The 23,432-nt window shown below is 41.2% G+C and overlaps 1 protein-coding gene across 1 annotated transcript in view; it reads left to right on the forward strand.

The window, feature by feature from the left end:
- The window catches only part of il11ra (interleukin 11 receptor subunit alpha), a gene marked incomplete at its 3' end in the record, with an annotated part of 185,203 nt that overhangs the window by 147,042 nt on the left and 14,729 nt on the right, over positions 1-23,432 (forward strand). The window contains 2 exon segments of the mRNA XM_084329309.1: positions 4,826-4,970; positions 7,357-7,452. Coding sequence (XP_084185435.1) covers positions 4,826-4,970; positions 7,357-7,452 — 241 coding nt within the window.

The raw sequence follows: 23,432 nt of genomic DNA on the forward strand, positions 1-23,432 counted from the left end.
CTGTTGTTGCTGCTGTTGCTGCTCTTGCTGCTCTTGCTGCTGTTGCTGCCGTTGCTCTTGCTGCTGCTGTTGTTGCTCTTGCTGCTCTTGTTGCTGCTGGCGTTGCTGCTGCTGTTGCTGCTGTTGTTGCTCTTGCTGCTCTTGTTGCTGCTGGCGTTGTTCTTGCTGTTGTTGCTGCTGGCGTTGCTGCTCTTGTTGCTGCTGGCGTTGCTCTTGCTGCTCTTGTTGCTGCTGGCGTTGTTCTTGCTGTTGTTGCTGCTGGCGTTGCTGCTCTTGTTGCTGCTGGCGTTGCTGCTCTTGTTGCTGCTGGCGTTGTTCTTGCTGCTCTTGTTGCTGCTGGCGTTGTTCTTGCTGTTGTTGCTGCTGGCGTTGTTCTTGCTGTTGTTGCTGCTGGCGTTGTTCTTGCTGTTGTTGCTGCTGGCGTTGTTCTTGCTGTTGTTGCTGCTGGCGTTGCTGCTCTTGTTGCTGCTGGCGTTGTTCTTGCTGTTGTTGCTGCTGGCGTTGCTGCTCTTGTTGCTGCTGGCGTTGTTCTTGCTGTTGTTGCTGCTGGCGTTGCTGCTCTTGTTGCTGCTGGCGTTGCTCTTGCTGCTCTTGTTGCTGCTGGCGTTGTTCTTGCTGTTGTTGCTGCTGGCGTTGCTGCTCTTGTTGCTGCTGCCGTTGTTCTTGCTGTTGTTGCTGCTGGCGTTGCTGCTCTTGTTGCTGCTGGCGTTGTTCTTGCTGCTCTTGTTGCTGCTGATGTTGTTCTTGCTGCTCTTGTTGCTGCTGGCGTTGTTCTTGCTGTTGTTGCTGCTGGCGTTGCTGCTCTTGTTGCTGCTGGCGTTGCTGCTCTTGTTGCTGCTGGCGTTGTTCTTGCTCTTGTTGCTGCTGGCGTTGTTCTTGCTGTTCTTGTTGTTGTTGTTGTTGCTGCTGTGGTTGTTGTTGTGGTGTGTGCGCCCATGCATACTGGTCCAAGAGCTGTCTTTGCACAGGGGTTTTTGGAACAGCATTTATGGATGCATATTCTACCGTGGATTGCAATATCGGTAGTCCTTCTGAGGTGTCTAGAGCATGTGCTTGGTCAACATAATCATTCATACCATCTCTAGGTTGCATCTTGTACACATATCCGTCCTCTTGAGAGGGTGGCTGGTTAATTTGTGATGGATACCTCGTGGTTCTAGATGAGTTGGTTTGTGATAATGTCTCATACTCATCCAGTATCTTGAGTTTGGCCGCTGATATAGCCATGTCTGTGTCAAAGTCGAGTTTATCCTTCTCAGCCTTTAATTTAGCCCTGGCTTTAGCCTCCTGCAGACTTAATTCAGCTTCCTTTAGGCTAGCCTGCAGACTTAATTCAGCTTTGGCTTTAGCTTTTTTTAGATTTGTTTCAGCCTCTAATTCAGCCTCCTTTAGGCTTATGGCTTGTCTCGCTGAAAGTGCAGCGGCCTTTGCCTGAATGGTGGCCCTCTCGTTTTCAGCCCTTCGACGGGCGGCAGATAACCTGGATGATTGGCTGGTACTTGATGATTTTGATGATTTGGATGATCTTGATGGGGCCCTGGAAATGCTATCCTCTGGGCCTATTGTAGCCTGAAGGTCCCTTTCCAGCTTATCTTGAGTCTATACTGGAGACTCTTGGATCCCAGACCCAGTTGGACTTTGGGCTGGAGTTTGCCTTTCCTTATTCCCTTCTGTGAAGTGCCACAGAACAAGTGACACTTTTGGACAATGACATCCTGAGTCGTTCCTATATGACCAGTATAAATCTTTAAACTGAACTCTGGAAAGATAGCACTATGATGGCTCTACTTATAAAAAATGGAACTGAGCCTTTAATGTCTCCATAGAAGGGGCCTGTTGTCTGTGAAAAACAGTGAAAAGGGAGTCAACCTGCGGAATGTGGGCCTCAGAAGAGGAGAGAGAGCAGTAAAATGTTAACCCTTTCAGAAGGGAAGGGAATTAAAGGTTGAGGGTTGAAAGCCAGGAGTCCGGAAACTATTGAGGAAATCTTAAAAGAAAAAACTATATAACAATTAAATGTTTAATGTGTACAGTAAAAGTTTTCATAAATGGCATGCTTATAATTGACTGTCAGTAGAGAATTATACTAAAAGAATGATGTGTAAAACTGTTTGTCTGGAGGGAACCTTTAAGAAATCCTATGGAGGGCGGCCTCGTGCATGGTACCATGTCACGTGGTCACCACAGACAAAGCCGTTGTCTGTCTTGAAGGAATAAGGGACTTTCTGTTACTTAAAACCACTAGGTAACTAGCAGTAACGTTAGTACAAAGAAGGAGGAGTTAATACGAATTATGTATTGTATTTTGGTTTGCTAAACAAACATGACAACCCTGTGACATCACTGTGTTTAGACCAATCGGAAATATGGTACAATGTCGATAAAAAGAGACGGTTGCTCATTCAAAGGCCAGACTTTTTTGAGAGATTTTGAGGAGATGACTGAAACCTGATATATTGTAAGCTGAAACTTTTGTACTTATAAAAATGAAACTGAACCTTTAATGTAACCTTCTACTTTTAAAAAATAAAAACAATCTTCTTTTGGAAACAACGTTTGCTTCTATTCTTCACTCTCAGATGGCCGGGTAAGCATTGAAATGTGTTCTGCATTTGTAACTTCACCCTATTGCGTTTTGATTAATGATAAAAACTTTAGAAGTGGGGCTTTATCCATACGGAGGCCTAAAGAGAAATATGTCAACCACGCGGTCCAGTAATGTGCCTGATTTATGATGTAAAAAACCTCCTGAGTGTGGCTTTCCCCAGACGGAGTAGAAGGAGACACATGATTATGTATTAAGGCAAAATAGAATAAGTGGCTTTATCCCAGCATTAAGGACTAAAGGTGGATTCTGTATAATGGGATTATCAAGTAAAGCCATACAGTGATAATACGTGTAACGGATAAGGGAAGTGGACCTCATCTGAATAAAGAGAGTCCGTCCCAGTGCAAATAAAATAAAAGATTCCGCAACTTCAATCACTCGACCTAAGGTCGATGACTGACGGGGGTCGGAACGGTGCATTCGCTATCTTGTCGGTCAGTAGTAACAACAACATTTTGTAGACTCGTTCGGTTCTGCATGTCAACCACTTCGCAGGACGCTGTTTGATGTCAAGATGAGCAGACCAATGAGTTATGAAGTTATCGATCTGACCTAAGACCTAGCGTGGGCATTTAACACCTTCCATCAACCATTTTTCCATCACATTAATAAATGCATTGAATTCATCTATTCTTGGTTTATACCGTTGTGTTTCATCCTCATCGGTTTCCTGTAAATACGGCTGTACAGACTCAATTGCTATCTTAAAAGCACTGAGTGTCTTATTGAACAATGCCATGTCCGTTCTTACTCCTTGTTCATCATTTGATTTCATCATCAGAATAATCTCATTTTTCTTGCGGGTGCATGCTGCAAGCCTGGCTTTACGTGATGCCATTAGTTGTTTCAGCTCAATATCCGCTTGTGTCAAATCCATGTTCTCTGTTTCAATATCTGACATCTTGTCTATATTTATCCACCAGTTCTTAAGACAGTTTTATAATTTGGCTTATATTCCACAGCGCCGTTTGCGCGCGCCACGTACGCGGTAGTGTCTATTCCATTCATACATTCTACTCACGCACGTTCCCTTTGATGTCCTCGAGCCGGGAGGGAGGATCCTCCCCTCTTGGTGGTGATGCTTTCGTTGATCGATCCTGTTGCTGATCACAGGCAGCGATGTCCTCGGGCTGTGATCATTCACTGTGCTGGTGTGGATCGATTCCTTCCTGCTGATCGCTGATCTTTGATTGTCTCTCACAACAATGCTGGCCCCTTGTTGTCAGTCCTCTTGCGAGTCCTCCTCTGGTGTTGTCCTTATTGACGCGCGCCTCTGCCTTGGGTCGCGTCAATATCTGCGCGAGTCCTCTTTCACTTTATTGAAGCTGGTTGGGGTTCAATAAACGCGATTTTCTTACTTAATGTAGCGGCAACATGCCGGTGCCGTTTCCTGGTGTAGACGGGGAGTGAATCCATACGCGCTCAACGTCCAAAGAAATAGTTTTCCACACATTAAGCTCCGTTATCAGACACCGATGTGGTGACCCGATTTAATTAGAATAAGTAGGTTACATGGGAGGGTTGATCACAGCGATCCTAAGCGTCATATAACCTGGTCTAATTGCTTAAAGTGTTTCCTAAATAAGACTAATCTAAAAACGTTCCCGAAAGCGTCCTGAAGCGCTGAAGCTGGCTAAGCGTTCTAAAGCGTTAAGCTTCCTAAGCGAGCGGTAAGAAAATCATATGCCTTCCCCATCGGCTACCGCCCACAGCTGATTCCTATCACCTATTTAATGATCTCTGCCGCGCCGTGGCCGATCACCTGACAGGTGCAGGTGATCCACTCACAGCGCAACAGAGTCCACCCAACAGGCTACACAGAATCATAACATTCCCCTCAATCATTACATTCCCATAAAACATTACATTCCCATAACTCATTACATTCCCATAAATTGTAACATTCCCATAAATTGTAACCTTCTAATAATGATAATAATAATAGTAATAATGATAATATTAATACTAATAATAATAATAATAATCAATAACAAAAAACACTCATTCGGCCTTTACAAGTACAGTAGAAAAGTAAAAAATAGGCAGTGTAAACAATTTAATTAACTCTGAACATACGCACGTGAGCGAGTGGGCGGTGTGATCACAGGTGCAGCTGAGGGGCTGCGCGCCCCCTTAGGTATATTACACGGCACAATAAAATGACATAGTATGTCTTTAGTCGTGACTGAAACAATATCTTCTCTTCCTCCGTCTCAGATCGAGTCCAAAGAGGGTCCGGTGGAGATCCTGGACGCGCTGGCGGGCCACGCCCACCAGGTGCAGGTTCGAGCCCAGGACGAGGTGGACTCCTACAGCCAGTGGAGCGACTGGAGCCCCCTGCTGCTGGCCTGGCCGTGGAGAGGTGGGGGGGGGGGGGGGGGGCACAGACACATGGTGGCCGTGGATAGGTGGGGGGGGGGGGGGGGGGGGCACAGACACATGGTGGCCGTGGATAGGTGGGGGGGGGGGGGGGGGGAGCACAGACACATGGTGGCCGTGGATAGGTGGGGGGGGGGGGGCACAGACACATGGTGGCCGTGGAGAAGTGGGGGGGGGGGGGGCACAGACACATGGTGGCCGTGGAGAGGTGGGGGGGGGGGGGGGGCACAGGCACATGGTGGCCGTGGATAGGTGGGGGGGGGGGGGCACAGACACACGGTGGCCGTGGAGAGGTGGGGGGGGGGGGGGGGGCACAGACACATGGTGGCCGTGGAGAGGTGGGGGGGGGGGGGGGGCACAGACACACGGTGGCCGTGGATAGGTGGGGGGGGGGCACAGACACACGGTGGCCGTGGAGAGGTGGGGGGGGGGGGGGGGGGGCACAGACACATGGTGGCCGTGGAGAGGTGGGGGGGGGGGGGGGGGGGGCACAGACACACGGTGGCCGTGGATAGGTGGGGGGGGGGGGCACAGACACACGGTGGCCGTGGAGAGGTGGGGGGGGGGGGGGGGGCACAGACACATGGTGGCCGTGGAGAGGTGGGGGGGGGGGGGGGGGGGCACAGACACACGGTGGCCGTGGAGAGGTGGGGGGGGGGGGGCACATGTGTTCACCCTGCTTAGACACACGGTCATACATGTGTTCACCCTGCTTAGACACACGGTCATACATGTGTTCACCCTGCTTAGACACGCGGTCATACATGTGTTCATCTTGCTTAGACACGCGGTCATACATGTGTTCATCCTGCTTAGACACACGGTCATACATGTGTTCACCCTGCTTAGACACACGGTCATACATGTGTTCACCCTGCTTAGACACACGGTCATACATGTGTTCATCCTGCTTAGACACACGGTCATACATGTGTTCATCCTGCTTAGACACACGGTCATACATGTGTTCATCCTGCTTAGACACACGGTCATACATGTGTTCATCCTGCTTAGACACACGGTCATACATGTGTTCACCCTGCTTAGACACACGGTCATACATGTGTTCATCCTGCTTAGACACACGGTCATACATGTGTTCATCCTGCTTAGACACACGGTCATACATGTGTTCATCCTGCTTAGACACACGGTCATACATGTGTTCACCCTGCTTAGACATGCGGTCATACATGTGTTCACCCTGCTTAGACACACGGTCATACATGTGTTCACCCTGCTTAGACACACGGTCATACATGTGTTCACCCTGCTTAGACACGCGGTCATACATGTGTTCACCCTGCTTAGACACACGGTCATACATGTGTTCACCCTGCTTAGACACACGGTCATACATGTGTTCACCCTGCTTAGACACACGGTCATACATGTGTTCACCCTGCTTAGACACACGGTCATACATGTGTTCATCCTGCTTAGACACACGGTCATACATGTGTTCACCCTGCTTAGACACACGGTCATACATGTGTTCACCCTGCTTAGACACACGGTCATACATGTGTTCACCCTGCTTAGACACACGGTCATACATGTGTTCATCCTGCTTAGACACACGGTCATACATGTGTTCACCCTGCTTAGACACACGGTCATACATGTGTTCATCCTGCTTGATTTATGTCCACGTAAATGCGAGACATAAACGTGTGTATTTACATGATTTTGCATTTGAACTTTCGGTTCCCAAGTTCTCCAGAACATCATTTTGCATTTGGCTGCGTTAACGAGGTGTCGTTCCAGTGGGAGTCAGTTTGGCCCAGACGCCTCAGGGCACCACGGGAGGTGTGGGTCCTGTGTGGCAGAGAGGGAGGTGTGGCTCCTGTGTGACAGAGAGGGAGGTGTGGGTCCTGTGTGACAGAGAGGGAGGTGTGGCTCCTGTGTGACAGAGAGGGAGGTGTGGGTCCTGTGTGACAGAGAGGGAGGTGTGGGTCCTGTGTGGCAGAGAGGGAGGTGTGGGTCCTGTGTGACAGAGAGGGAGGTGTGGCTCCTGTGTGACAGAGAGGGAGGTGTGGGTCCTGTGTGACAGAGAGGGAGGTGTGGGTCCTGTGTGGCAGAGAGGGAGGTGTGGCTCCTGTGTGACAGAGAGGGAGGTGTGGGTCCTGTGTGACAGAGAGGGAGGTGTGGCTCCTGTGTGACAGAGAGGGAGGTGTGGGTCCTGTGTGACAGAGAGGGAGGTGTGGGTCCTGTGTGGCAGAGAGGGAGGTGTGGGTCCTGTGTGTCAATTTGGGCACGAATGTATCAGAATAACCCACAATGTACAAGTGCACTGATATGTGTGTGTGTGTGTGTGTGTGTGTGTGTGTGTGTGTGTGTGTGTGTGTGTGTGTGTGTTTGACCTACAGAACACAGCACCGCGGGGCCGACATCGGAGTCCTTCCTGGACGATCTGTTTCCAGACACCGACGACGAGCCCGACACGTCCACCGCCAAGTCTCACAGTAAGACTCCTTCCATGATTACATTTAGTCATTTAGCTGAGCGCTTTTATCCAACGCGGCTCACAAGTGGTGAACGACAAGTCAGCAGGAAGGGCACGACTCTGGCAGCCGAGGGTCAGTACGATCGTTCGTCAAACAGTGTCGACCTTGAGTGCTACAGTCTTGAGTGTATTAGCATAGTAGGTACACAGTCAATTTCGCAGAGTAAATTTTACTCAAACTGGGTCGTTTTTCATTTCTTTCGATTTTAATACCCTATTCAATGTCAGGGAGCTGTATGTTGCCTGTAAAAGACATACTGGGACTCCGAAGGTGCAGTACCGGCCGCATCCTACCAGGCGGCGGTATTGAGCACCCTTTGAAACATTGTGTCTTGGGCTGTGCGTCGATTATATGGGTCCGGGCGGACTTTTCTTTGTCGGGCAAGTGAAGCAGTTGTCCCGATCGGATTGAGAAGAATCAAGTACTCCCGATCCGTGTTTTGTGATGGATTATGTTGGCGACACGATGGACATAATTACTTGGAATGGCGATCAGATAATTGGAATATTCTTTTTGGGGCACATCCTAGTCAAGGTAAGGGCTATATGATATCAATCTTGCGTTGATCCGAGCATGCCTTCATTGCGATCCGAAAGTGTTACTGTCACGTTACTCCACAACGTATGCCGTTGGTGGCGATCAGAGCATCAAAAAACGACCCCCACCACCCTTTCATGCATTCATGATGGAACATAATACCTTTCATATGCATTTGATTTTTTTATTGTAGCGTGTGTAGGGACTAAACGTGCGGCCCAGGGACCTCCAGGAGTCCTCAAGGGAATCGTTTTCATTTCAGTATTCCATTTGTTAGAAATTAGAGAATATAAAACACTCGTGTTTGGCTCAGCGGTCTGGATCCTGCACCACGAGAGACGCCTATTCCTTTGAAATAACGGTCTTAGACGCCAGTATGACAATATAATTCACTCGGTTTAGGCATCCGAGCTGGAGAAATGTAAATATCTCTAGACGGAGATAATCTTTTTGCAGATGGTAAAACGGATTCTTTTTTAAACATAGGTTTCGGGCGCCCAAAATGGAACCAAGGCGCGTTTGCTTTTCGTTGCCAAATGGCGTCGGTTCCCTAGAACCCCTGCTAGTCCTGTGAAGCCTCATACAGCCACGCTTTCTTCCAAGTCACACAGCTGGCAACACCTACGGCTGTCATTACAGCAATGGTCCCTGAGAGGGTGTCACTCCCTGTCATCGTGAGTACAACAGTGCCTGTTACTTTGCTGCGTCACTGAAGTACCCATCATTTCTTTATTTTATCCACTTTTTCTCCTCCTATTTTTCTTGTATTGTCCTCCCATCCCAATTGAGTCGTTATGCCAATTCCCCCCTCCCCTTCCTGGTTGTTGCGCGTATTTCCCCCCCACTGGTCGGTCTAGGGAGCCCTGAAGTATATCAGATGCTTCCTCCGATACATAGGAGACAGCCAGCAGCCTCTTTTCACCTGACAGCGCGGACTCTCATTGGGTGAGTGTAATATGTGGGAGGTCACACTTCCCTCATCATCTCCCTCCCTCGCTGTGCAGGCGCCCTGACCGACCTGTAGGAGTCGCTGTTTACAACGACCATGGACCCACCCCACTGGCTTCCCACCCGCTGACTCTGCCAATTGTGTCAGTATGACGGCCGGCCAAGCCGGAGGCAACGCTGACAGCCGGATTCGATACCAGTGTCTCTGCGGTTGTAGACAGACGCTTAGTCTGCTGCGCTACCCGGCCGCCCTGAAGTACCCATCATTAAAGTAAATAACAGCAAATAATAGCCTCTGGGCTTATATTTATGTATTTATTTATTTATTTATCCATATCTGTGTAGCATAGGTTACGGACTTTTGGGGACAGAGCCTTCAGCGTGGCGTCCCCAACCCTCTGGAACTCTCTCCCCCCTGAAATCAGCAACGCCCCAACCCTGGACACCTTCAAAACTGCTCTCAGAACACACCTCTTCACCAAGGCTCTTCCCCATCAGTTAGTTTAGATTAGATTAGGTTCATTATCCCTTACCTGCCCTCATCCTCCCTTTTCTTTTTTCCCTTTTCCCCCACTGCCCCCTTTCCCAGCCCTCTTGATTGTGAAGAGACCTTGGGTTTCATGAAAGGCGCTATAGAAATTTGATTTATTATTATTATTATTATTATTATTATTATTATTATTATTATTATTATTATTATTATTATTATTATTATTATTATTATTATTATTATTATTATTATTATTATTTATTATTATTATTATTATTATTATTATTATTATTATTATTATTATTATTATTATATCAACCTTGTTTGTACTTTCTGAGTGATTTCCTTCAATATAGGGTAAAAAACAGTTGTGTAAGGAATGCTAATGCAATAGAGCAGTGCTTCTCAAACTTTTTCTGTCAGGCCCCCCTTTGGCGGACGAAAATATTTCAGGCCCCCCCTCGCCCCAACAAAATAGTCATGAAATGGGCCATGTTTAAATTTATTGAAATAACACCAATATCGTGACCTTTCAAATTGTGCAACCACTTTACAACTGTGCAATTGTGCAACAACATAACAATACAGTCCAATACACTCAAAGACTGTGCTTTTTCAAAAATAAAGACATCTTGTAACATTGCAATACAATTCAATGGACACTCAAGACTGCTTTTTCAAAAATAAAGACATCTTGTAACATTGCAATACAATTCAATGGACACTCAAGACTGCTTTTTCAAAAATACAGACATCTTGTAACATTGCAATACAATTCAATGGACACTCAAGACTGCTTTTTCAAAAATAAAGACATCTTGTAACATTGCAATACAATTCAATGGACACTCAAAGACTGTGCTTTTTCAAAAATAAAGACATCTTGTAACATTGCAATACAATTCAATGGACACTCAAGACTGCTTTTTCAAAAATAAAGACATCTTGTAACATTGCAATACAATTCAATGGACACTCAAGACTGCTTTTTCAAAAATACAGACATCTTGTAACATTGCAATACAATTCAATGGACACTCAAGACTGCTTTTTCAAAAATAGAGACATCTTGTAACATTGCAATACAATTCAATGGACACTCAAGACTGCTTTAAAAAAAATAGAGATATCTTGTAACATTGCAATACAATTCAATGGACACTCAACACTGCTTTAAAAAAATAGACATCTTGTAACATTGCAATACAATTCAATGGACACTCAAGACTGCTTTAAAAAAAATAGAGACATCTTGTAACATTGCAATACAATTCAATGGACACTCAACACTGCTTTAAAAAAAAAAGAGACATCTTGTAACATTGCAATACAATTCAATGGACACTCAACACTGCTTTAAAAAAAATAGAGACATCTTGTAACATTGCAATACAATTCAAGGACACTGCTTTTTTTTTAAATAGATAGAAAACTTTGTGAAAAACTTGTGAAAGAAGTTGCAGTACATTGCAATACAATTCAAGGACACTGCTTTTTAAAAGCAGTGTCAAAAACGTGTGAACAAACTTATGAACAAACTTGTGAAAAACTTTGTGAAAAACTTGTGAAAGAAGTTGCAGTGCATTGCAATACAATTCAAGGACACTGCTTTTTAAAAGCAGTGTCAAAAACTTGTGAACAAACTTGTGAAAAACTTGTGAAAAAACTTGTGAAAGAACTTGTGAAAGAAGTTGCAGTGCATTGCAATACAATTCAAGAAAACTGATTTTTTTTTTATAAATAGATACAAAACTTTGTGAAAAAACTTGTGAAAAACAGTGGAGTTGCTCAGTGGCCAATGGTGTCAGACTGTGGTTGTAACTGGGCAGCTCCCAGGTATGAATGGAACTGTGTGAATGTGAAGCAGGGCGTAGCTGAAAAAGAGCATCTGTGCTCAGCGAACCTACCCTGGGTAAATAAAGGTTAAACAACAGCATTAGTGGCTGCAATGAGCCTGTTTTGAACTGCACATCTTTTCAAACCGAGGTTGCAGGCTTGATACTGCCACTCTCAAGTCATGCTCAAAGTTGAGCTTAGACCTGTGCTTTGTCTTCAGTGAAGCAACAGCTGAAAATCCAATCTCACAGAGATAGGATGTGGCGAAGGGAAGAAGGATGCCCACAGCCCTCTGCCCTATGAGTGGATGCTCCCTCTCCACACCAAGCCAGAATTCACTCAGTGTCTGAGCTGTAAACCTCAGCCTCAGGGTGGAGTCAGAGGTCATCTCGATGAGTTGCTCCTCTTCAGCAGAGCTGAAATCGGCAGGTGCTGCAGATAGAGATACTTTATTTGTAATTAATTGCAAATTAAACACAAAAAAATTCAGTTTTACAACAATCCATTCCAGCTAGATAGTAGCATATTATTATTATTATTATTATTATTATTATTATTATTATTATTATTATATAATGTACAACATAAACAAATGTCATAATTAGTCAGTCAATAACATAAAATACCAACCTGCTGCATTGAATGGATCCACCACCCAGTCATACTGAGCACTGTTGTTAGGGAAGTATTTTAAAAAGAATCCTCTCAGGGAAGAGATGTGCTGCCTGAGACAGGGGATCACTGTGGTGACTTGAGAAACACTGCTTTCAGCAAACTCAGTCAGGTTCTCAAAGGCATCAGTCTGTTGTTCATCAAGGCGCCTGCCCCACATCTCCAGCTTTCGACTGAATGCAGTGATCTTGTTTGCCAGGTCAGGTAGGTATTTATTTTTGCCTTGAATTGAATTGAATAGAATACTTTATTTAGATGTTTGCATAAAAAAAATCACATGACAGTAAGTACAAGGTCAACTAAATAGGATTAAAACCCCCAAGAAAGCCAATGGCTTGTTTCAATTGGGGTCCTTTTGTAATCAATGCATATTACATTTAGTGACAAACAGACAGACACTACTAAACAGAACAGCATAAAGTTTAGAGTAGACATGACAGATACTAGAAGACAAAAAATATCAACATACCTTGAAGCTGAAGGTTTAATTCATTCAGCTTTCCAAAGACATCGCTGAGATAGGCCAGTTTCATGAGAAATTGTTCATCATTGAACTTGCTTGCAGCTTCATTCATGCTCTCCTCCTCCAAGAACACCCGAATCTCCTCTCGTAGTTCGAAGACTCGCGACAACACCTTCCCTCGCGAGAGCCACCTTGCCTCGCTGTGAAACAGCACCGCAGAATGGTCAGCTCCCATCTCCTCACACAGCGCAGGGAACAGGCGCGCTTTCAGGGGTCGGGTTTTGATGAAATTCACCGCGTTTATAACATCTGTCAAAACCTCATTCAGCTCAGGGCTAAGCTGTCTTGACGCTAGCGCCTCTCTGTGAATGACACAGTGCGTCCATTGCGCATTTGGCGAGACCCCCTTGATGAGCGCCTGTAGCCCCCTCTTTTTCCCTGCCATGGCCTGCGCACCGTCAGAACAAAATCCCACACAGTTCTCCCATTTCAGTCCATGTTCTGTCAGATAACTGTCAATCATTTTGAAGAGCTCATCAGCTGTCGCTCTGTTTTTGATATATTTGCAAAACAGCAGATCTTCAATCAGTGACTGGGAATTTACAAATCGAACATAGCAAATAAGCAAACAGTCTTTATTGCTGTCAGTGGCCTCATCCACTTGTATTGCAAAACGTTTGTTTTTCAGTGACTCCGTGAGTTGTTCTTCCAGATCATTCGAAATGTCACATATACGTCTTGCAATGGTGTCATTGGACAGGGGGATACACTTCAATTTTGCGGCGGTTGTCTCATCAATTATTGTTGAAACCATATCAAGAGCAGCGATCAATGAGATCCTCAGCTATCGTGTGGTTTCTTACACTTGGCGATTCTATATGCGACCTTGAATGATGCCAGTTGTGCTTTGCTGTTCACTGATGCAGCTTTTACCATTTGCGTCTCCTGCTTACGGTATTCCTCGAGTTTTCTCTTAAAGAAGTCGAGTGGCTTCTTGACATGACTGGGATGTGATGTCTCAATGTGTCTTCTCAGTTTGCTGGGTTTCATGCTATCAGCTGCGAGGGTTTTCTGACATACAACACACAGGGGTCTCTCCTCACCTCCCACAACATTCGCTGTGAAGCCAAGAGCGAGATATGCCTCGTCATATTTTCTCAACTTGTTTTTTGGTTTATTACCGTCACACGAAGCATCGGTGGCCTTCCTTTTAGTACCTGTCAAAAATGCCTCCATTCTGTTCACTGACAAAAAGCGGACAGCTTTTGCCTTTTACTACCGCCTTGCCAAGCGCGGGGAGCTGAATGAAACCAGAGCGAGAGCGAGGGGGCGTGACCGCACGCTTTGTTTTATGGGTGTGCGTTCAGCACATAAAACCCGCGTAAAAACACACATTTCTCCCGGTCGCTCGCGCCCCCCCTGTCATGCCTCCGTGCCCCCCACTTTGAGAAACACTGCAATAGAGTAAGAGAGAGTTGAACACACTGAAGTAAAAGTTAGGAGGTAGGAGCTGGACAACATAATGCTTCCATAGCCTGAAGTCTTATGTAGTACAACAGGTCCAAAGTTGATAAAAATCCCACAGAAAACGAGTGTTTTACAAAGGTTTTTGTAATGTGTGTACTGGTACAAAGTCTGCGTGGTTATCCAAAATGGCCGTCCACTTCCAGTCATTCAGACACGTGAGTCTAAATAAAGAACTTGTTCTCTTCTTCTGCCCCCTTCTCGTGGCAATCAGCGCTCGTCTGGGATCTCTTTAGGAGCAGACGCCTCTTGGCTACAACGGTGGTCAATAGTTTTCGCCATCAGCGGTGACTGGTCAGTTCAGGACCGCTTACAACCGGACGTGGTCACTCGTCGGAACGGCGGATCTTTCGCCGATCTTTCGCCGGATATTTCGTCTTGTAACTCGAGACCCGAAGCACGCAATAGGTTGAGTGAGGTGACGATCGAAAGGCAGCAAATTCAACTTTCAAACAGTGTATTGGTTGATTGGCGAAAAATGCAGCCCGGAGCCGGCAGCTGAGGGCAAAGTGCCACGACGTGGGCACGAGTGCGTGACGGCCGGCCGGCAGGCCACCTGATGCTTAACAACAACAATTGCATTTCCAATGAATATTAGGTTAGAATCTTTGCCAGATTTAACATGACTCCCATTACTGTAATTGGTTAATTTAGTTCATTTGATTACATCTATTCCCAAGAAAAAACGTCCGGTATAAACCACACCCATTTCCGAATCTGAATACAGATACATATACAGATACAGATACAGATACAGACACAGATACAGATACAGATACAGACACAGATACAGATACAGACACAGATACAGATACAGATACAGATACTGATACTGATACAGATACAGATACAGTTACAGATACTGATACAGATACAGATACAGATACAGATACAGATACAGTTACAGATACAGACACAGATACAGACACAGATACAGTTACAGATACAGATACAGACACATGTACAGATACAGATACAGACACAGATACAGATACAGATACAGAGACAGATACAGATACAGACACAGATACAGATACAGATACAGTTACAGTTACAGATACAGATACAGATACAGATACAGACACAGATACAGATACAGACACAGACACAGACACAGATACAGATACATATACAGAGACAGACACAGACACAGATACAGACACAGATACAGTTACAGATACAGACACAGATACAGACACAGACACAGAGACAGATACAGACACAGATACAGATACAGACACAGATACAGATACAGATACAGTTACAGTTACAGATACAGTTACAGATACAGTTACAGATACAGTTACAGATACAGTTACAGTTACAGTTACAGTTACAGATACAGTTACAGATACAGTTACAGATACAGATACAGTTACAGATACAGATACAGTTACAGATACAGTTACAGTTACAGATACAGTTACAGATACAGATACAGTTACAGATACAGTTACAGTTACAGATACAGTTACAGATACAGATACATATACAGTTGCAGTTACAGATACAGTTACAGATACAGTTACAGTTACATATACAGATACAGTTACAGATACAGTTACAGTTACAGATACAGATACAGATACAGTTACAGATACAGATACAGTTACAGATACAGACACAGACACAGACACAGATACAGTTACATATACAGATACAGTTACAGATACAGATACAGTTACAGATACAGATACAGATACAGTTACAGTTACAGATACAGTTACATATACAGATACAGTTACAGATACAGATACAGATACAGACACAGATACAGTTACAGATACAGTTACAGATACTGATACAGATACAGTTACATATACAGATACAGTTACAGATACAGTTACAGTTACAGATACAGTTACAGATACAGATACAGATACAGATACAGATACAGTTACAGTTACAGATACATATACAGTTACAGTTACAGATACTGATACAGTTACAGATACAGTTACAGATACAGATACAGTTACAGATACAGTTACAGTTACATATACAGATACAGATACAGTTACAGATACAGATACAGTTACAGATACAGTTACAGATACAGATACAGTTACAGATACAGTTACAGTTACAGATACAGATACAGTTACAGATACAGTTACAGTTACAGATACAGTTACTGATACAGTTACAGATACAGTTACAGATACAGATACAGTTACAGATACAGATACAGTTACAGATACTGATACAGATACAGTTACAGATACTGATACAGTTACAGTTACAGATACAGATACAGATACAGTTACAGATACAGTTACAGTTACAGATACAGTTACAGATACAGATACAGTTACAGATACAGTTACAGATACTGATACAGTTACAGATACAGTTACAGATACAGATACAGTTACAGATACAGTTACAGATACAGTTACAGTTACAGATACAGTTACATATACAGATACAGATACAGTTACAGATACAGACACAGATACAGTTACAGATACAGTTACAGTTACATATACAGTTACAGATACAGATACAGTTACAGATACAGATACATATACAGTTACAGTTACAGATACAGTTACAGTTACATATACAGTTACAGATACAGATACAGTTACATATACAGATACAGTTACAGTTACAGTTACATATACAGATACAGATACAGATACAGTTACAGATACAGTTACAGATACAGTTACAGATACAGTTACAGTTACAGTTACAGATACAGATACTGATACAGTTACAGATACAGTTACAGATACAGATACAGATACAGATACAGTTACAGATACTGATACAGTTACAGATACATATACAGATACAGTTACAGATACAGATACTGATACAGTTACAGATACAGTTACAGATACAGTTACAGATACAGATACAGTTACAGATACAGATACAGTTACAGATACATATACAGATACAGTTACAGATACAGATACTGATACAGTTACAGATACAGTTACAGATACAGTTACAGATACAGATACAGATACAGTTACAGATACTGATACAGATACAGTTACAGATACAGTTACAGATACAGATACAGTTACAGTTACAGATACTGATACAGATACAGTTACAGATACAGATACAGATACTGATACAGTTACAGATACAGTTACAGATACAGATACAGTTACAGATACAGATACAGACACAGATACAGTTACAGTTACAGATACAGTTACAGTTACATATACAGTTACAGTTACAGATACAGATACAGATACAGATACAGTTACAGATACAGATACAGATACAGATACAGATACAGTTACAGTTACAGATACAGATACTGATACAGTTACAGTTACAGATACTGATACAGTTACAGATACAGATACAGTTACAGATACAGATACAGATACAGTTACAGATACTGATACAGTTACAGTTACAGATACAGATACTGATACAGTTACAGATACAGATACAGTTACAGATACAGATACAGATACAGTTACAGATACTGATACAGTTACAGATACAGATACAGATACAGTTACAGATACTGATACAGTTATAGATACAGTTACAGATACAGTTACAGTTACAGATACTGATACAGATACAGTTACAGATACAGATACAGTTACAGTTACAGATACTGATACAGATACAGTTACAGATACTGATACAGATACAGTTACAGATACTGATACAGATACAGATACAGTTACAGATACTGATACAGATACAGTTACAGATACAGATACAGATACAGTTACAGTTACAGATACAGATACTGATACAGATACAGTTACAGATACAGATACAGATACTGATACAGATACAGTTACAGATACAGATACAGTTACAGATACAGATACAGATACTGATACAGATACAGTTACAGATACAGATACAGTTACAGATACAGATACAGTTACAGATACAGATACAGTTACAGATACAGATACAGTTACAGATACAGATACAGTTACAGATACAGATACAGATACTGATACAGATACAGTTACAGATACAGATACAGTTACAGATACAGATACAGATACTGATACAGATACAGATACAGTTACAGATACAGATACAGATACAGTTACAGATACTGATACAGTTACAGTTACAGATACAGTTACAGATACAGTTACATATACAGATACAGATACAGTTACAGTTACAGTTACAGATACAGATACAGATACAGTTACAGATACAGTTACATATACAGTTACAGATACAGTTACAGTTACAGATACAGTTACAGTTACAGTTACATATACAGATACAGATACAGATACAGTTACAGATACAGTTACAGATACAGTTACAGATACAGATACAGTTACAGTTACAGTTACAGATACAGATACTGATACAGTTACAGATACAGTTACAGATACAGATACAGATACAGATACAGTTACAGATACTGATACAGTTACAGATACAGTTACAGATACAGTTACAGATACAGATACAGTTACAGATACAGATACTGATACAGTTACAGATACAGTTACAGATACAGTTACAGATACAGATACAGATACAGTTACAGATACAGATACTGATACAGATACAGTTACAGATACAGATACAGTTACAGTTACAGATACTGATACAGATACAGATACAGTTACAGATACAGTTACAGATACTGATACAGATACAGTTACAGATACAGATACAGATACTGATACAGTTACAGATACAGTTACAGATACAGATACAGTTACAGTTACAGATACAGATACAGATACAGATACAGATACAGTTACAGATACTGATACAGTTACAGTTACAGATACAGATACTGATACAGTTACAGATACAGATACAGATACAGTTACAGATACTGATACAGTTACAGATACAGATACAGATACAGTTACAGTTACAGATACTGATACAGATACAGTTACAGATACTGATACAGATACAGATACAGTTACAGTTACAGATACAGATACTGATACAGATACAGTTACAGATACAGATACAGTTACAGATACAGATACAGTTACAGATACAGATACAGATACTGATACAGATACAGTTACAGATACAGATACAGTTACAGATACAGATACAGATACTGATACAGATACAGTTACAGATACAGATACAGTTACAGATACAGATACAGTTACAGATACAGATACAGTTACAGATACAGATACAGTTACAGATACAGATACAGTTACAGATACAGATACAGATACTGATACAGATACAGTTACAGATACAGATACAGTTACAGATACAGATACAGATACTGATACAGATACAGATACAGTTACAGATACAGATACAGATACAGTTACAGATACTGATACAGTTACAGTTACAGATACAGTTACAGATACAGATACAGTTACATATACAGATACAGATACAGTTACAGTTACAGTTACAGATACAGATACAGTTACAGTTACAGATACAGATACAGATACAGATACAGTTACATATACAGATACAGATACAGTTACAGTTACAGTTACAGATACAGATACAGTTACAGATACAGATACAGATACAGATACAGTTACAGTTACAGTTACAGATACAGATACAGATACAGTTACAGATACAGTTACATATACAGTTACAGATACAGATACTGATACAGATACAGTTACAGATACAGTTACAGATACAGATACTGATACAGTTACAGTTACAGATACAGTTACAGATACAGATACTGATACAGTTACAGATACAGATACAGTTACAGTTACAGTTACAGATACAGATACAGTTACAGATACAGATACAGATACAGATACAGTTACAGTTACAGTTACAGATACAGATACAGATACAGTTACAGATACAGTTACATATACAGTTACAGATACAGATACTGATACAGATACAGTTACAGATACAGTTACAGATACAGATACTGATACAGTTACAGTTACAGATACAGTTACAGTTACAGATACTGATACAGATACAGTTACAGATACAGATACAGTTACAGATACTGATACAGATACAGTTACAGATACAGATACAGATACAGTTACAGTTACAGTTACAGATACAGATACAGATACAGTTACAGATACAGATACAGTTACAGATACAGTTACAGATACAGTTACAGATACAGTTACAGTTACAGATACAGATACTGATACAGATACAGTTACAGATACAGTTACAGATACAGATACAGATACTGATACAGTTACAGATACAGTTACAGATACAGTTACAGATACAGTTACAGTTACAGATACAGTTACAGATACAGTTACAGATACTGATACAGTTACAGATACAGTTACAGTTACAGTTACAGATACAGTTACAGATACAGATACAGATACTGATACAGATACTGATACAGTTACAGATACAGTTACAGTTACAGATACAGTTACAGTTACAGATACAGTTACAGATACAGATACAGATACAGTTACAGTTACAGATACAGTTACAGATACAGTTACAGTTACAGATACAGTTACAGATACAGATACAGATACAGTTACAGTTACAGATACAGTTACAGTTACAGATACAGATACAGTTACAGATACAGATACAGATACAGTTACAGATACAGTTACAGATACAGATACTGTTACAGATACAGATACAGATACAGTTACAGATACAGATACAGATACAGTTACAGTTACAGATACAGATACAGATACAGATACAGATACTGATACAGATACAGATACAGATACAGATACAGTTACAGATACAGATACAGATACTGATACAGATACAGATACAGTTACAGATACAGATACAGACACAGATACAGTTGCAGATACAGATACAGATACTGATACAGATACAGATACAGTTACAGATACAGATACAGACACAGATACAGTTGCAGATACAGTTACAGATACAGATACAGATACAGATACAGACACAGATACAGTTGCAGATACAGATACAGATACAGATACAGATACAGTTACAGATACAGATACAGATACAGATACAGATACAGTTACAGTTACAGATACAGTTACAGATACAGTTACAGATACAGATACAGTTACAGATACAGTTACAGTTACAGATACAGTTACAGATACAGTTACAGATACAGATACAGTTACAGATACAGATACAGTTACAGATACAGTTACAGATACAGTTACAGATACAGATACAGATACAGTTACAGATACAGTTACAGATACAGATACAGTTACAGATACAGATACAGATACAGATACAGATACAGTTACAGATACAGTTACAGATACAGATACAGTTACAGATACAGATACAGATACAGTTACAGATACAGATACAGATACAGTTACAGATACAGTTACAGATACAGATACAGTTACAGATACAGATACAGTTACAGATACAGATACATATACAGTTACAGTTACAGATACAGTTACAGTTACATATACAGTTACAGATACAGATACAGTTACATATACAGATACAGTTACAGTTACAGTTACATATACAGATACAGATACAGATACAGTTACAGATACAGTTACAGATACAGTTACAGATACAGATACAGTTACAGTTACAGTTACAGATACAGATACTGATACAGTTACAGATACAGTTACAGATACAGATACAGTTACAGATACTGATACAGTTACAGATACATATACAGATACAGTTACAGATACAGATACTGATACAGTTACAGATACAGTTACAGATACAGTTACAGATACAGATACAGTTACAGATACAGATACAGTTACAGATACATATACAGATACAGTTACAGATACAGATACTGATACAGTTACAGATACAGTTACAGATACAGTTACAGATACAGATACAGATACAGTTACAGATACTGATACAGATACAGTTACAGATACAGTTACAGATACAGATACAGTTACAGTTACAGATACTGATACAGATACAGTTACAGATACAGATACAGATACTGATACAGTTACAGATACAGTTACAGATACAGATACAGTTACAGATACAGATACAGACACAGATACAGTTACAGTTACAGATACAGTTACAGTTACATATACAGTTACAGATACAGATACAGTTACAGATACAGATACAGTTACAGTTACAGATACAGATACAGATACAGATACAGTTACAGATACAGATACAGATACAGATACAGATACAGTTACAGTTACAGATACAGATACTGATACAGTTACAGTTACAGATACTGATACAGTTACAGATACAGATACAGTTACAGATACAGATACAGATACAGTTACAGATACTGATACAGTTACAGTTACAGATACAGATACTGATACAGTTACAGATACAGATACAGTTACAGATACAGATACAGATACAGTTACAGATACTGATACAGTTACAGATACAGATACAGATACAGTTACAGATACTGATACAGTTATAGATACAGTTACAGATACAGTTACAGTTACAGATACTGATACAGATACAGTTACAGATACAGATACAGTTACAGTTACAGATACTGATACAGATACAGTTACAGATACTGATACAGATACAGTTACAGATACTGATACAGATACAGTTACAGATACAGATACAGATACAGTTACAGATACAGATACTGATACAGATACAGTTACAGATACAGATACAGATACTGATACAGATACAGTTACAGATACAGATACAGTTACAGATACAGATACAGATACTGATACAGATACAGTTACAGATACAGATACAGTTACAGATACAGATACAGTTACAGATACAGATACAGTTACAGATACAGATACAGTTACAGATACAGATACAGTTACAGATACAGATACAGATACTGATACAGATACAGTTACAGATACAGATACAGTTACAGATACAGATACAGATACTGATACAGATACAGATACAGTTACAGATACAGATACAGATACAGTTACAGATACTGATACAGTTACAGTTACAGATACAGTTACAGATACAGTTACATATACAGATACAGATACAGTTACAGTTACAGTTACAGATACAGATACAGATACAGTTACAGATACAGTTACATATACAGTTACAGATACAGTTACAGTTACAGATACAGTTACAGTTACAGTTACATATACAGATACAGATACAGATACAGTTACAGATACAGTTACAGATACAGTTACAGATACAGATACAGTTACAGTTACAGTTACAGATACAGATACTGATACAGTTACAGATACAGTTACAGATACAGATACAGATACAGATACAGTTACAGATACTGATACAGTTACAGATACAGTTACAGATACAGTTACAGATACAGATACAGTTACAGATACAGATACTGATACAGTTACAGATACAGTTACAGATACAGTTACAGATACAGATACAGATACAGTTACAGATACAGATACTGATACAGATACAGTTACAGATACAGATACAGTTACAGATACAGATACAGTTACAGTTACAGATACTGATACAGATACAGATACTGATACTGATACAGTTACAGATACAGTTACAGATACAGATACAGTTACAGTTACAGATACA

The sequence above is a fragment of the Notolepis coatsorum genome (genome assembly GCF_963971535.1).
Source record: "Notolepis coatsorum genome assembly, chromosome: 14".
Lineage (NCBI taxonomy): Eukaryota > Metazoa > Chordata > Actinopteri > Aulopiformes > Paralepididae > Notolepis > Notolepis coatsorum.